General features: G+C 34.7%; 1 protein-coding gene across 1 annotated transcript in view; it reads left to right on the top strand.

Annotated features, from left to right (window-relative positions):
- Cwf19l2 (CWF19 like cell cycle control factor 2) overlaps positions 1 to 15,146 on the top strand; it is a 55,572-nt gene extending 40,426 nt beyond the window's left edge. The window contains exons 13-18 of the mRNA XM_051178556.1: positions 1,104 to 1,316; positions 3,480 to 3,596; positions 5,886 to 6,041; positions 7,031 to 7,111; positions 11,333 to 11,434; positions 13,570 to 15,146. Of these exons, the coding sequence (XP_051034513.1) occupies positions 1,104 to 1,316; positions 3,480 to 3,596; positions 5,886 to 6,041; positions 7,031 to 7,111; positions 11,333 to 11,434; positions 13,570 to 13,713 (813 nt within the window). The 3' untranslated portion in view covers positions 13,714 to 15,146. The remainder of the gene's footprint in view (positions 1 to 1,103; positions 1,317 to 3,479; positions 3,597 to 5,885; positions 6,042 to 7,030; positions 7,112 to 11,332; positions 11,435 to 13,569) is intronic.
- The last annotated feature ends 280 nt before the right edge of the window (positions 15,147 to 15,426 follow it).

Below are 15,426 nucleotides of genomic sequence, written 5' to 3'. Positions count from 1 at the left end.
CTGCTAAGATATAAGTATCTTGTTATTGCTTTGTATTTTGTGTTTAAGTAGTTTTTCTCCTTTTTTAAAGGGGAGAGGGTGAGACTAGTAGATTGAGTAGAAAATAATTTTGTACAAGGAAAAACAAGCCAGTGAACACTTAATACAGTGTAGTCATTATGAGACTGATGGTAATACTTCAGAGGGGTTTGAATAATCAAGGAAATAACTTTTTGGGGTGACAACTGAGTCTAAAGCTACAGCTGAAAAATGGCAATATGGAGAGAATAGGTCAGAAAGCATGTGCAAAGTGGAAGGCAACAGTGAGTTCCTTGGAAGGCTAACACTTGCTAGAATATAGAGAGAATAGGTATGGCCAGATGTGTTAGGAGAGATCATTAATGCTGGATTATGAAAAGCTTTGCTATGAGAACTGTTGCTTTAGGTTATGAGTCTTTACCTTGTACCACTTATGTGTTGTAGGGATAACCCAAGAAGACAAATTATGTAAAGTAAGGAATTGAGACAGTACAGGAATTCTTCTAGGAACCTCAAGGTTAAATAAGGAGTGGATAGACTTTTACTATGGTTATATTAGCAGTTTCTAATTGCTACAGTTTTATATATCTAGCATTTTCTAGGCTATACTTAGAAAGTATTTGGCCTTACACACAATATTGAGCTCTTTAAGGACTTCAAGTAGGGATATAAAATTTGTGTGTTGTGTCTGTCCAAATGTTGGAACAAAGTTAGAGAAGTAGAGGTCAAACAGAACAATATTTACTTTTTATATATTGTATGTACTAAGTTTTCAAGTAGCTTGACCTCTGCAATTTTGTTTCCTTTCATCTTAAGTGACTATAATAATGGCTTCCATATCATAGCAGTGGAAAAATACTTAAATGGCATGAATTAGTAAAGATTCAGTGACTTTAGCTGTGGCAGTGTTGCTGGTGTCCTCAGTAATGATATATGTATTGAATTTTTTTTTATCCCAAGCTGACATTTAATCATTAAAAATTATAGGTTATGCCATGCTGTTTATAGGACTTTAGGATGCCATTACTCAAAAAAATATTAACTGCCACCTTCTGTCTCCTACTATCATTATTTTTATTTTTCAGTTCATGGGAAAACCAGATGATGATCATTATACTCTGGATGACATGTTTGTCTCCAAAGCAGCTGAAAAAGAGCGTATTGGTGAAAAGGAAGAATGCCAGAGGAGGAAAGCAATTGCCGAACATCAGAGTCTCGCCACACAGATGACCAACTGTCTATACTGTTTTGATAGCTCTCAGTTCCCCAAGCACCTTATTGTTGCCATCGGGGTGAAGGTAAGAAATAAAACACTCACAGACAAAGTAAAGGTCAGGTAGTATATGCAGATTTGCTCACTCCAAAGTTTAAGACAATTTTTGAAATTTTTCCTTACTCTGATTTTTCAAATGTTTTTGTTCTCTAAGTTATCACAGGTCTTAGGGTCTTTGATGGACTACTTATCAGTGTTTCTTTGTTTCAACCCCTGTTGCTGGTGATTCTATTCTGTTGAGAATCAAATTCTGGCTCTCCTGTTTTCTAGCTCTATGACCTAATGATTGAATTGAATCCATCATTAAAATCTCCCTCAGAGTCTAAGTCTAAAGCTGTTTTCATTTCTTAATTACTCCCTCATAGAGTGTATTTGATTATTCGTAGACTTTGAAAACTAATTGAAGTTACTTTGTCTTGTTGATTGGGTCCCTGCACCAAGTCTTACAGTTTCAGGAATACAGAGATAACCTTTGCTCACATTGTATTCCAAGCATCTTATCTTCATAGGATATCTGAGTCACTTATTCAATAAATATGTATTGATGACTATTTTTTACATTGTGTAAATAAGGTTGTGAATGTGATAGGTGCCAAATTCTATTGCCATGGAAAAGAGAAGGGTCAGGTAGACTTAGAAAAGATTTTTTAAAAAAGTTTAATCATTTAAAGTTTGGAGCAGTATTAAGATTTGAATTTAGAGCTTCATCTAGGCAAGTGCTCTAGGCAGTTACACTTCTGAAGCTTGTGTTCTATTGAAATAAGCAAATTAAACATTACCCCAGTTCAGAAGGTTATTGTTGTAAAATGAGGGACAAAATCGTGGAAGACATTAATTTGAAAAGGTGTTCTAGAAGTCTTATCTGAGGCACATGTGAATGAAAAGCCTTGACAGGGAACAGGAAAAAGAAAGAAGTTTGACATGGCACTCCTTTAATCCCTGCGTTTGGGAGGCAGAGCAAGGAGATCTCTCAAATTGAGGCCAGCCTGGTCTAGAGAGAACTCCAGGAACACAGAAAAATACACTGGATTTTTGTTTCTTTGTTTTTTGTTTTTTAAAAGATTGGAGTGGATTAACAGAGAATGGACAGCTGTGGCTAAATGAATAAGTTCTGGTTTCAGGAACTAATAGTTTGGGGAACATTCATATTTATTGTCTTTTTCATCATTCACATATGTATGAATACATCCTTTCATATAATAAAAAAAAAATAGCTCTGGGTTATAGGTGATACAGATATGCACATATACAGAGTTTAACCAGAGAGGTAAAACTATGCTACACATGTTTCCTTTCCCTTAGCTGGGTTAACTCAATTTTCTTCCATAATGAGAGAAATTGCCTGATTGATACACATAATTTAAACTATCAACAACACAAAGAAACAAAGATGGTATATTCTAGAGCCAACAAACACTGATTTAGGTCATCCCAAGAGCCATGTTTCAGTGTGGTAACAATTTCTTAATGTCTTTAGAATAACAAGTAAAAAGCCCACCAAGATGCTTTTCATATATATTAGTGAAAACAATAGGTGGGTAAGTTATAGAACAGCCAGGAAATCTTAGCAGTCTGAAACTTCTTAGCTTTTTGGTTCATAGAAGTTAGTGTTCTATTATACACTGTGGAAGATTTATCTGCTGGTCATAGGGATGTTAGGCTGAACACATTGGAGAGCAATAAATAGTTAGTAAGGGGGTAGTAAATATTAGCTCAGGGTAACTTGGTTCTTGACATGCACCACTGCAGACTCTACAACAACTGGATCTCTGGCTGGTTCATTAGCTCTAAACAGGGTAAGGGGCAGTTCTTCCAGGAAATGTCATTTATAAGATTTACATTGTGTCTCTTATTTTTCAAAGCCTGTCTTGTTTTCAGTATTTGTAAGTATATAGCTCCCTCAGATAAAAGATCAAGTAGCATTTAAGTAGCATTTGTTTTTGCTTATTCTTGGAAAATCTGAGTTTTGGTGTTTATCAATGAAAACTGAGACTTGTGTTCTAAGTTACCAGTTTATTAGAAGACGTTTTCTTGCATTTTAAATGTTAATAGTATCTTTGAGAGTACTAAAATGAAACTACTTCTTATAAGGAAGTCTGCCTTATTAAATACTCATGATTTTACTGCTATAGTCTCATCTCTTATAGCCATGGCTAAGTAACATATCATCATTGGAATTTTCCCCTAGGTTTATTTATGTTTACCCAACTTCCGGTCTCTTACTGAGGGCCACTGCCTCATAGTCCCTCTGCAGCATCTTCAAGCAGCTACTATGTTGGATGAAGATATCTGGGAGGAGATTCAGGTCAGTACTGTCATGCTTATTGTCTGTAAGTCTCATAAGGAGGTTTTACAGATTATTTTAATAAATTCAAACAGTTTTGTGGTAATATATTATTTATGAAAACTTGCCTGAAGATCAGAAAAGCAAAGCAGCCAGCCAGTAGCTTTTACATCTACCAAGGCTGAAATAGAGATAATCTGTCTTCTCTGTGTCTGGAAACTAATCTCCCATGAGACCCTTTGCCTATAAGGGGAATTGTGGTGATATATTGTTTATGATCTAATAAAACCACTGAAGATCAGAGAAGCAAAGTGGCCAAGCCACCAGAGAGCTCTCATCTCTACCAATGCTCAGATTCAAGGGGTAATTTACCAAACTTCAGGTTGCACCTCCAGACTATACTGATGTCCACTAAGCCTCAGAATCCTAGACTATTCTATGAGACTGCACTGAGCTCCTTATATACTCTTTAGTGCTGGGATTAAAGGCATGAGCTCCATTTCTCTTTTGGACTGATTCACTCTCATGAAGCCCAGGATGACCTTGAACTCACAGAGATCCATCTCTTGAGTCCTGGGATTAAGGGTGTGTGCCATCACTGACTGGATTCTATGCCTGTGGCTAGCTTTCCATTCTGATCTTCAGGCAAGCTTTATTAAATCATAAATAATATATCATTCCAAGTTTGATATCTTTATTTGACAACTTGTAGGTGGCTGTAGATTTTCATGTTTCATCTCTCACTATTTTTATTTTCCTCACATTCTCCTTGTTTAAAAATCTTTTGTTTACTAAGTAAACTTGCTAAGTAAAACTTGCAAAGTAATTTCTTTAAAAAAAATCAATTGTGTTTGGAATTACATTGTAGCAAAAAAATTTTTTTTCGAAGAATAAGAATATTTGGGTTTAGGGTTATATAAGCAAGGCTACTGTTTGCTTGCCCTCTGCCTATAGTGAGTGTTCTACCACACAAGTCTGGTTCCCTTCACAGCATACTCTGCCAATGTGGTCAGGTGTATGAGTCAGTGATACAGTTTTATGGCTGATACTTTGAGAGATTGAAAGGCACAACATGGGTAGAAGTGTTGCTTAATTATTTCAAGATCTCACAATGACCAAGGGAAAAAAATATTTTAAGTGATCTCAGCTGAGTAGAGGTTTCAGAGGACCCAAGTTAGAAACTGTGGAATGGTAAGATTTTTAAAGAGATGACAGTATATGTTAGTTTTTGCAGAACATGGATAAAGATGCCAAAAGAGGACCTGTTTGCCTGCATTTTGAAAATGTAGTCTTTTATTCCTTTTGCTTTTTTTTTTTTTTTTTTTTTTTTTTTTAAGGTTGGTGCTCCCAGAGTTCATGGGGCAATTACATTGTTGTGTCTAATGCCAAGCATAATTAGCAACACAGACAGGTTATTTTTTATGTGAAAAAATTTGCAGTGTCCTAGCAACACTAGGTAATTTAGTTTTTAGGATTATTACAGGGCTTTTCTGAGGGATATTTAAAATTTTATGGAAAAACTGATATAACTTACAATAAAATACAGTGCAAAGAGTATTCTATTTCAAGAACCTTGTGTGTATGCTATATATTTCTGTGCGGAATTAAGTGGTGAAAAGCCTCAAGGTGGATAAAACATTTATTCACTCCACTAGGAAGTAGACACATGAACATGACATCTCAGGTGCTGTGGGAAATGAAGAGGTAAAGATCGATAATTGTACCCAAAGCTATACTGTTTTCTACTACGGCTGCATTCTTGTTTGTGTACATAATACCAGAGGTATTATGAGAAATTGAGGGGGGAGAGCCAAATTGTATGTAAATAATGTCATTATACTTCTTGTGTTAGTAAAAACATCATTAGAGATTACACATGAATGAATGGAGAGTGGCATGCTGACATGTCTGTTCCAGTGGAGCTGAAGAAGCATGGTGTTTTGATTTCACTTTCAAATATGTGTGACTCTCAAATTAATTATACTCTGGTAACTAGTTCTCTATTTGTGGTTCTGTTTATTAGGTATACTTTGAATGTCATTTGCCTAAACGCAAAATATTGTTTGAATGCAGGATGTGTTTTTCAGTAATTTTCTTTTTAAATACCTGATAACACTTGATTTGACCTTGGATCTTATGTTTGGCAAAAAATGTAAAGATATTTTCATCAAAGTATATTTGAACAACCACAAATTGCAAATGAGAAAGATCCAAATTTTATATTGAGCTTGAAGAAAGTTTTGCTTTCAATGCAATTGATCATCTCAAATTATTTAATATATGTCTGTCATATTTTTTCCCTTCCTCTAGATGTTTAGGAACTCATTGGTAAAGATGTTTGAAGAAAAAGGATTGGATTGCATCTTTTTAGAGTATAATATGGGCATGAAGAAGCATTACCATATGGTTTATGAGTGTATCCCTCTTCCAAGGGAACTGGGTGATATGGCCCCTATCTATTTTAAGGTATTTATAAGCAGTTTTTGTGTACACTCTTTTTTTTTTTTTTTACATTTGTTTTTGAGGGAATATATGTAGTAGTGTGCCAAATTTTATATAAAGAAATGGGCTAAAGCGTAAATTATTCTAAAAGCATTTCTACATAAAGAATTTTGGACTTTTTAATTTAAGGAGGTTTTCTTAGAAGTATAGATAATCTGTCAATAGTGACTAATAGTTTCTATTTTAATGTTTTAGTGAAATCATTGTTTTAACATGAGGCACTTTCAAATCATAACTCTAGAAAAGTGACTTCTTTCAGTTGTAAATAGGGAATAACAGCCTACTTGATATATTTAAATTGGATTTAGTTAAATGTTAATTTCCTTAATGGTAGCCCGAAAAAAAAATGAAAAGGATCATATTATAAATAGTACTTATACTTGTTAACTTAAAAAGTCTTAAAACTCCATTTGTATGTATTTATATCCCTACTTTAAGAAATTAGACTTTATTTTTTGAGAGTGATTTTTCTCAACATGTTTACTTCCAGTTGTATGAGCTGAAGTAGTTTTTGGTACCCACAAATAGTATACACTCCTTCTGTGTTTGGAAGAATAGTAACATTAAATGAATTTGAGTAGATAATTATAAATGCCAATATAAACTTGGGAAATTTTATATTCACAGATGATGTTTTATCTTAAATTGCTTAATCTTCTCAAGGATGTCCTTTGGTCACATGAAGTTGAGCTGCTCACTATAGAATTAAGAGTAAAAGAATATAGTCTCTGACTAAAAGTTGGGCTTGAAAACATTAAGTAGTTCTAGTTATAAGTTGTCAAATTAAGGCTTTCACTCATTCATAACAACAGTCTGTCATATGAGTGAAACCTGCATTCACAAAAGAAAGAAAGAAATCCAGAAAACAAAACAAAACAAAACAAAAAACTAACCTGTCTCTTTGTGTTTGCTACTCTATTGATTTTTTTCTTTTTTGTTTGGTTGTTTCTTAGAAAGCCATAATGGAATCTGACGAAGAATGGTCTCTGAATAAGAAGTTAATTGATTTATCTTTAAAAAATGTTAGACAGTCTGTGAGTATTAAGATATTTTTATATGTAAGAAATTTGTGAATGTCTACCTCTTGTGTGCAAATTAGGCATAACTGGTCTATAAAATGCTCATTTGTTTGTAAGGAGATTTTATTTGTGCAAATAAACCTTTCTTCCTGGTGTTCAGCCTCCTGCCTTTTTCTCACCATAATTGGCTGTGGTGGCCATTATATTCTGCTGTGACTGCATCTCAAGAGGACATTTTTGTCACTGGTATTCTAATGAAATGAACTATATAGGCTCCATTCTGAGTTTAGAACACTCTCGCTGTTTTTCTGTCCCCGCTGTCTTCCTCCTCCATTAAAAAAAAAAAAAAAAAATGTGTGTGTGCGCACATCTGTCTTCTACTGTGTTTTAGAGAGGGTCTTTTGTTTGCTGCTGAATACCCCAGGCCAACTAACACAAAGCTCCATGAATTCTCTTGTCTCTACATTTAATCTTGCCACAAGAATCCTGAGATTATGGATGTGTGCTGCCACATCAAGCTTTTTTGGGTTCTGGGGATCCCAAGTAGGTTCTTCCACTTGTGTGGCAAGAACCTGCTGAGCCATTTCCCTTACCCCCCAAATTATTTTTTGTATTGAAGTTTCCTGCTCCATTCCTATAATATAGTAGTTGGTTTAGATTATGTGTTTACCACTTTCTTGGGGACTTGCTGAAGGATATATAGTTCAGTTTTGAATTTTACATCAACTTTTAGATCAATATAGTAATTACTATAGTCACTATTCTTTTGTAGAAATAGAAATTGAATTCAATAGAAATTACTAGACAGATTGCTTTTGAATTCCCTTTAAAAATTACTCATTCTGTAAATTTTCATTGCATGCCCACTGTTTACCAGCTCTATTCTGGGCATGCTCTATGTGTAATGAATCAGAACAAAGAAGATGGTTGTCTTTATTTAGCTGTCAGCTGACACTACAGGCTATCAATTCAGCCCCCATGCCAAACCCAGTTCTCTACACTGAGGTTTTTAAAAATACATCCATACTCAACCTGACTATTGCCTCTGGAGGCTTTTCATGCTGCTAAGTGTTCAATAGTTTACCAGAGACTCGTGACCTATAAACCCTAAGTATTTCAGCATGAGGCCTTTTTTACACAAATGTTTTGCCACTGGTGTTCAAGTAAATACCACTGGAATATATATGTTCCCTCCATTTCTGCTTTTGGAAAGCCAGACATCTAATCCAAACACACGGATGGCTATCATTTCCTGAGACACTGATAATCAGTCCAAAGGTGTGTATTTAATAGAACTAGTTAAGGTACAGTTTTAACTCAACCATAGAGTGTTTTATCTTCAGTCTTTTTCTGTTCCTTCCCTAGAAAACTGAACCAGAATTTTAAAGGGGGGGAAAAAAAAACCAATCCTAAGTGTATTGTTCACGTTTTTACTCTTCCTCCTATTGGCTCATTAAAATAGTGTTTAATATATTTTGTTCCTTAAGTCATAATTTCTTACTCAAAATTGTAATGACAGTCAATGTATTCCAAGTGAAAATTTTTAAAAGAAATGTATTATTCCACATTGCTGTTGTAAGTGTGTCTTGTGGACCATCTAGTGCTTAAGCTTGCTGTTCTGAAACCTAGACTTAATACATGAACTAAGTAGATAGATGATCTTACTAAACTTAACTGATAGGGAAAACAAGCAGATGTGGAGTCATTCATCATTCTTTAGCATCAAACCCTTGAAGTAGTAAGGCTTCATAATTCTCCCCTTCACCCAGGCTCTTTAGAAGTTGGAGTAGATGGGGAAAAAGACAGATAACTTCATGGTGCATTTTAATGTCCATCTGGGTGGAATAGTGAGGAGAACTTAATACCACAAGAATTCCAAAAGAGCCACCTCTCAGGGTAGTACACATTCCAGTGCCTTTTAAAAATGATGTGTTTCAGAACATGAAGTGAATAAATACTGAGTCACTTTAACATTTTATATCAGAGAGACTTTAAAACATTCTTCTGAATATTTTGTGGCCTTAATCATTTCAAAAGGTTTTTGTTTTTTTCTTTGGAGTTGGGTTATTTATTTTTTTTTTCTTTTTCTCTAAGTACATTCATAGGCTTCAATAGAGGTTCATGTATTTGTACTTTCTTCTGATTCTTTGGAGTTTCTAATTTTCTTTGCCATGTGAGTATAAGTATCCCATTTCTAGGGTCTTTAGATTTCTTGCAGTGTGATGTCAAGCCCAGTATTAGAATTAGGGTTAAGACAAAAGATGTAAACTGATCTGACTGCTCAGTGCTGAGGCGTCATGTGATAACAAAAAAAAAATCTTTCAAGAAAAATGGGCCCCTGTTTGTTGTTTTGGTTTTGTTGTTGTTTTGTTTTTGTTTTGTTTTGTTTTTTAAAAGCAAAGCTGTTGCATTGAGATTTAAGGAAAATTCTTGGTCAATTTTAAAAAGATAGGGTGAATTTTGTGGAAAATAGTCAATATTTAGGGCTAACTGCTTTTTAAGTAAGAAAACTGTTTTTCAAGAGAAACTTGAGTTAACCAGAGTTGTAGATACTTTGAGGAAATTAGGCATTGCTATTGAAATCAGAGAGAGAAATCCAGACTGAAAAGCCAGACATGTAAGACAAGTGCATTCCCACTGAGCATTTTCCCAGCTATACTTTTGATTTTTCTTACTAAGTACTTGATCACTGGTCTCCCAAGCCAGTGAACTGTTTATAGCCAAGTCCTTGAACTTAAAGCCTTCCTACTTCAGCCTCCAGAGAGACTTTGGCTATAGGCTTCTGCCATCAGTTCTAGAAAAAAGAGAGGACACTCTTATCTTCTCAGTTGATAGAAGATATCTGTATCTATTGCTTGTGGCCTTCTCCTGCCTTCAAAATGAAGAGTTAGGATTCTGTCCATCTTTATAACTCAGGCCTACTCTTTTTTTGTAATTATACTCATGATTTCATTTATCTCGTGTGAATAACCTAGGATCACCATTTCATTTCAAGGCTCTTAGCTTGTTCACATTTTTAATGTTCCTTTTGCCATGCAGGGTAGAATACTCAGGGCTTTGACATAATCATGACCAAGTATTCTGCCTACCAGAGTATAATATAAAGAAAAAAGGAAGAGTGCTGGCTTCATATGTTTATTTCAAGTTATCGAATGCTGCATGCCTGGTTACGTAGTTCATTGGCAGTGTCCAATGGAGCCTTGTTTCATATTGTCATTGAATAACTTTGTACAGAGCACACTTGTAGAGGAGATAGAAATGAAAGTAATAGGCTCATATGCTAAGATTGCTTAGCATCCTCAGAATGCTTCTTGTTTCTCCTGAGACTGAAATGTTGCAGATTTGTCTGATATTACATATTCATAAGAATAAGAAATGAGCTTAAAGCCTTGTCTGTCTCTCTGTTTTTTCTTTATATTTTTCTCAATTATTAGTACATGACTATTACCTAAAAGTATATAACTATAGAAAAATATAAATACATGAAGCAATATTTTTATGTTTATACTACTTTTTAGACTGATTTTTTAAACTCCTATTTTTCCTGTTAAATGAACAACATTTTGTTGTCTGTAATTTTATTTGATTTATAATGATTAAAGAGGACTTCTCTGTTCCTGCCACATAGTACAACATACTCTAAGTTGTGCCTTCCTAGGTAATTAATATCAATTGTGTGAACTTAAGTAGTAATATGTGGGCCAGAGTCCAGATTAGTCATGTTGATTGTGAGATGGATTTAGAGGGAAAACTCACTGTATATGACCAACCTCGATAATTTGTAGTGATAAAAGTTGGGACTTAGAGGAAAAACTTACAAAAATACAAAATCTGCCTAATAAGAAAGCAAGAAATTGCATTTTGAAGATTTTATAAGTGTGTAAACACAGCCACAAATATATGATTAAGCTCCCTCTTCCTAATAAAATATGAACAAAATATACTTTTATTTGTGTAATCATTGAAAAATTGTTCCTTGGCTCTGTAAAAACATTTGAATACTTTTTTTCCTACTGTCTCCAAGAACAGAAGAGTATTTGTTTTGATTGTGAATTGCTAGACTTAATGAAGCTCTGTCTGGCTGAAAGGCTATTAGAATGTAATTTTTTTCCTTGGAAAGTTAGGTCATTGGAAGTTTGGTGTACATTCTCCTGATAGATGATTGATTCTCTCATGCCAGAGAATTGGAGAAGGCATAGCTTTCCTACTTCATATGTAATATGTTTGTTTACTTAGGTGCCCAGAGGCTTGCCTTACTTTGCTGTAGACTTTGGTCTTCAGGGAGGATTTGCCCATGTCATTGAAGATCAACACAAATTTCCACGTTACTTTGGAAAGGTATACTCAGAAATTTAATAAAACTAGAGTTTAGTGGTTTGGTTAATAACGTTCACAAGGGTGTGAAAGGAAAAAGTTTGGATCACAGAATTTGATGAATTGTTTTCTATACAAGTTTGACAGAGAAGGGTGGGGGTGGGAAGCAACAATAAATATTAAATATTCATGATCGAGTCAAAAACAGACAGTTTTTGACAGTGTGCTCAGTCTCTGTAACTATAATATTTTCCTGACTTTGGAGGCAGGCAGCTTTGTTCTGAAAAGTTGTGACATTTGCTAATGTTTATTAAGGGCTTACTTACAGTATGCACATCTACTGTCCAAGTAGTAATCGAGTACTCACAGTAACTCTATCATCTAGATTTTGTTTTAACAGTTGTTGTGCAGATTGGAAAACTCTAAATTGCAGAGAGATTGTGTGATTTCCCTAGGGTTATATACTTAGTGAGAGAACCCAGGTACTCCAGGTTAATGCAGAGAATAAATGGTTTTAGCTCTTCAATTGTAGTTAAGGTATAGTCTAGGAAAAATAAATAACTCATTTCACCTAGTTAGGATCTGGGCACATAAGAATATCCCATCATATGATTACCAGTAGTTTCTTTCAGGGGAAAATAAATGCCTTCATAAGACTATATTCCTTAAATTAGAGGTCTATATACTAAGTATCTAAATTCTTCCCAGGAACTGGCATGAAATTAATGTAACAATTGAAATTGGCAAAAATGCATCTGGGCCTAGCTCAGGCCTTCTCGTATCACCTCAATGTGCTTGTGCCTCTACAGAGATGGGCCTTGATAAACTCTGCTGAGAGTCTATAATTGCCTACCCTGCTTCCCCCCCTGCCCTACTCTCATCTGCATGAGATAATCTTCTACAGGGAAATTGGAATGTGCCAAAAGAAAACAGAGCTCCATTGGTTTCAATCCAGAACTCACTATGTCTTGAACTCACCACATAGCTGAGTGTATCCTTGCAATGCTGCTTATCCTGCCTCCACATCCTGATGTAAATTTCCAGGACTGTACCATCATGCCTGTTTTTATATAGCCTTGGGGATCAAACCCACACAGCTTTTACCCCTCTACCAACTTAGTTGTATCCCATCCCTTATTTGAGAAGTTTGCAGAATTTTTTTTTACAGAATTAACAACAAATAAAAAACAAAATACAAACAAAATCCCAAAACCTAGAAATTTTTAAGTGTTTTTTAGCTTTCGGTTTAGAGCTCTGGATTCATAGTCTTAAAATTTTGTTTGTAGAGGAAAGGACACAACTATGACCCATTGTTTAACTTTTTAAATTTTTCCTGGAAGAATTGCCTCCCCTTCAAATATTACTCATGTATTGTGGTTTATATAATACATTTTTAAGATTTAATGGGAAGTATCCCCATGCCTCAGAGCATGCTTTTCAGGAAATACTTTGGATCCTCCTTTGACTTGTTGCCCAAGAATTACTCGCAGAACAATGGAATGCTGTCTCTTTTGCAGTAAGAGAATGAGACTCATCTTGCACTGTCACATAGTTTCAGACAGTTTCAGACAGACACATAAACTACCCTGTCTTGAACTATACTGTTTAGATGGACTGATGCCAGAAAACTCTTGCACTAAATCTGAGTTTGTCCATATACAGAGTACTTTCTTAATGATGTGCAGTTCACTTTTCTGATATATCCAACAAATAGGACATTTGTTTGTTTTAAATGTCTTATGATCTTTGCCAGCTCCCATTTCACACTGTATAGCTGAGACTTTATTATTCTGGGTCTAACTGTATTTGCATATTCACTTATGAGCTCTCTGTTGAGATATTAGTTATCTTTATGAGCAAGGAAATTAAATTTCACTTTCTTCCTCCCTTTTGCTACCATTAGATAGATATACTAATGAGCAAGCAAACAGACAGATTGCTTCACAAGAGACACCACAAGGACTCACAAAGGATTATAGAGTTTATAGATAAGATTGGAAATAAGGTTTATTTTGCTTGAAAAAAAAATATGTAATATGTATACCTTGTCACAAAGAACAATTTAATATTATATGTAATAGCAGAATAAATGAGTATTTTCATTCGTGATTACATTGTTTATACATGTATATATTTATATTCTTCTTACTCTTTACAAGGAAATCATTGGTGGTATGCTGGATCTGGAGCCTAGGCTGTGGAGGAAGGGCATCAAAGAAAGCTTTGAGGACCAGAGGAAGAAAGCATTGCAGTTTGCTCAGTGGTGGAAACCATTTGATGTCACCAAAAGTAAAAGCTGTTAAGTGTACCCTGCATGTGTCATTTCCATTCAGTGTATGTCTATTATATTTACAAACAACTTTGCCTTGGCCCCTGCGGGAAGCAGCAGCAGATAGCACTCTAATCACTGACATCCATGTTAGGTCAAGATGTTTTCTTCCTCAAGGCTCCCGGGGATTTAGTTTGGGTGAATGTGGAATAAGTGCAGGTGTTTCAGGATTATCAGTTCTCCTTCCTTTCTGTGTCTTCTACTTCTGGCTGTTCCAAATTACTTGGCTATGCTAGAGAAGGACTTGTTTCCAGAGGTGTAGCATGGCTCCAAGAGAAAGTGAGTCTTATTCCAGGTAGAGTCTGTCACCTAGCTTCTTTTGTTCTTTTTAAATAAAACCAGATATATTCAGTACTAAGTGAAATTTATTTTCATAGTTTTATGGAACAGTTATTTTTTTTCTTTTATTTTTTACTTGTAGCATATACTATCACTATGTATTACCTTTGCTAAAGAAAAGTATTAAAGAATTTAATGATAATAAAAATATAAAATTGCAGACTTATTTTTATTTTGGGACCTTTAAATAGTCTGAATTTTGGTGTTGTCATAAGTAATTGTTCTACAAAACACAATTCTCAGTTGTTTGCCGTTCATGTAAAGTTAAAATCTGTAGCCAAATCATTGTACTTGGATTTTAATGTTGTCACAAATATTAAATAATGTAAGTATCCAGGGAATATTTCTTTATTCCTACTTGATTAAAAGTACTTAAGCTTTATTGTCCTTAACATTTGATCTTGTGAAAACCTGTTTGTATAAAATGTATTGTAGTAACTTTTTAAAACATATTTTTAAAAAAATCAAACTGTGGTATTTTATTATAAAATGTTAGTGCCTATTACCAGTGTGAAGTTGTTCCAGAGTAACTCATTATGCACATATTTTAATGTCAGACTGTCACTGTTTCCATGTATGTTCCTTGTATGTTACAAAAGGCAATTGTTTTTGTTCTTCTCAAATTTCATAAATAATGGTAAAGCTTAATGGCTTTAATTTTCAGTGCTCATGAATTACATCTAAGTGTATATGTGTGTATATAGTAGAGGTGTGACTGTAATATAGTGTTTTCAAACTCTTGGCTTTGTATCAAGTCTTAAATGACACTAAAACTTTTATTTTTATAATCAGGGAGTTAAAACATTTGTTTATAAAGTGCTGTGTTATGTTGATAGTTCAAAAAATATGAGTATTTTTTACTTTAATTCTACTGAAACTGTAGCAGCCGTATCTGAAATTAATTCCTCTTTGTCCTGACTCCAGTTACTTCTTGATGCACTATCAATTTCTCAAAACCTCAGTGATTTGTCATAATAACTATTATCTTCTACCTATGGTTGGGGCTTTCAATGATTTGTGTGGTGATATTTTGTCTGTGATATAACAAATAAAGCTTGCCTGAAGATCGGAGTGCAAAGCTAGCCACAGCCATAGAGGTCAGGCAGTGATGCCATACACCTTTAATCCCAGCAAACACAGGAGTTAGCCTAGCCATAGAGGCCAGGCAGTAGTGGTATATACATTTGATCTCAACACTTAGGAGACAGAGGCAGATGGATCTCTGTAAGTTCAAGGCCATCTTGGGCTACATGAGAGTGAATCATTCTAAAACAGAAACAGAGCTGACACCTTGATTCCATCACTTGGGATGACATGCCCTTAATCCCCACACTGAGGAGGTGGAAAC

Source organism: Phodopus roborovskii, unplaced genomic scaffold (genome assembly GCF_943737965.1).
Source record: "Phodopus roborovskii unplaced genomic scaffold, PHOROB, whole genome shotgun sequence".
NCBI classification, from domain to species: Eukaryota; Metazoa; Chordata; class Mammalia; order Rodentia; family Cricetidae; genus Phodopus; species Phodopus roborovskii.
The sequence above is the reverse complement of the archived record's forward strand: the minus strand, read 5'-3'. Positions and strand labels throughout refer to the sequence as shown.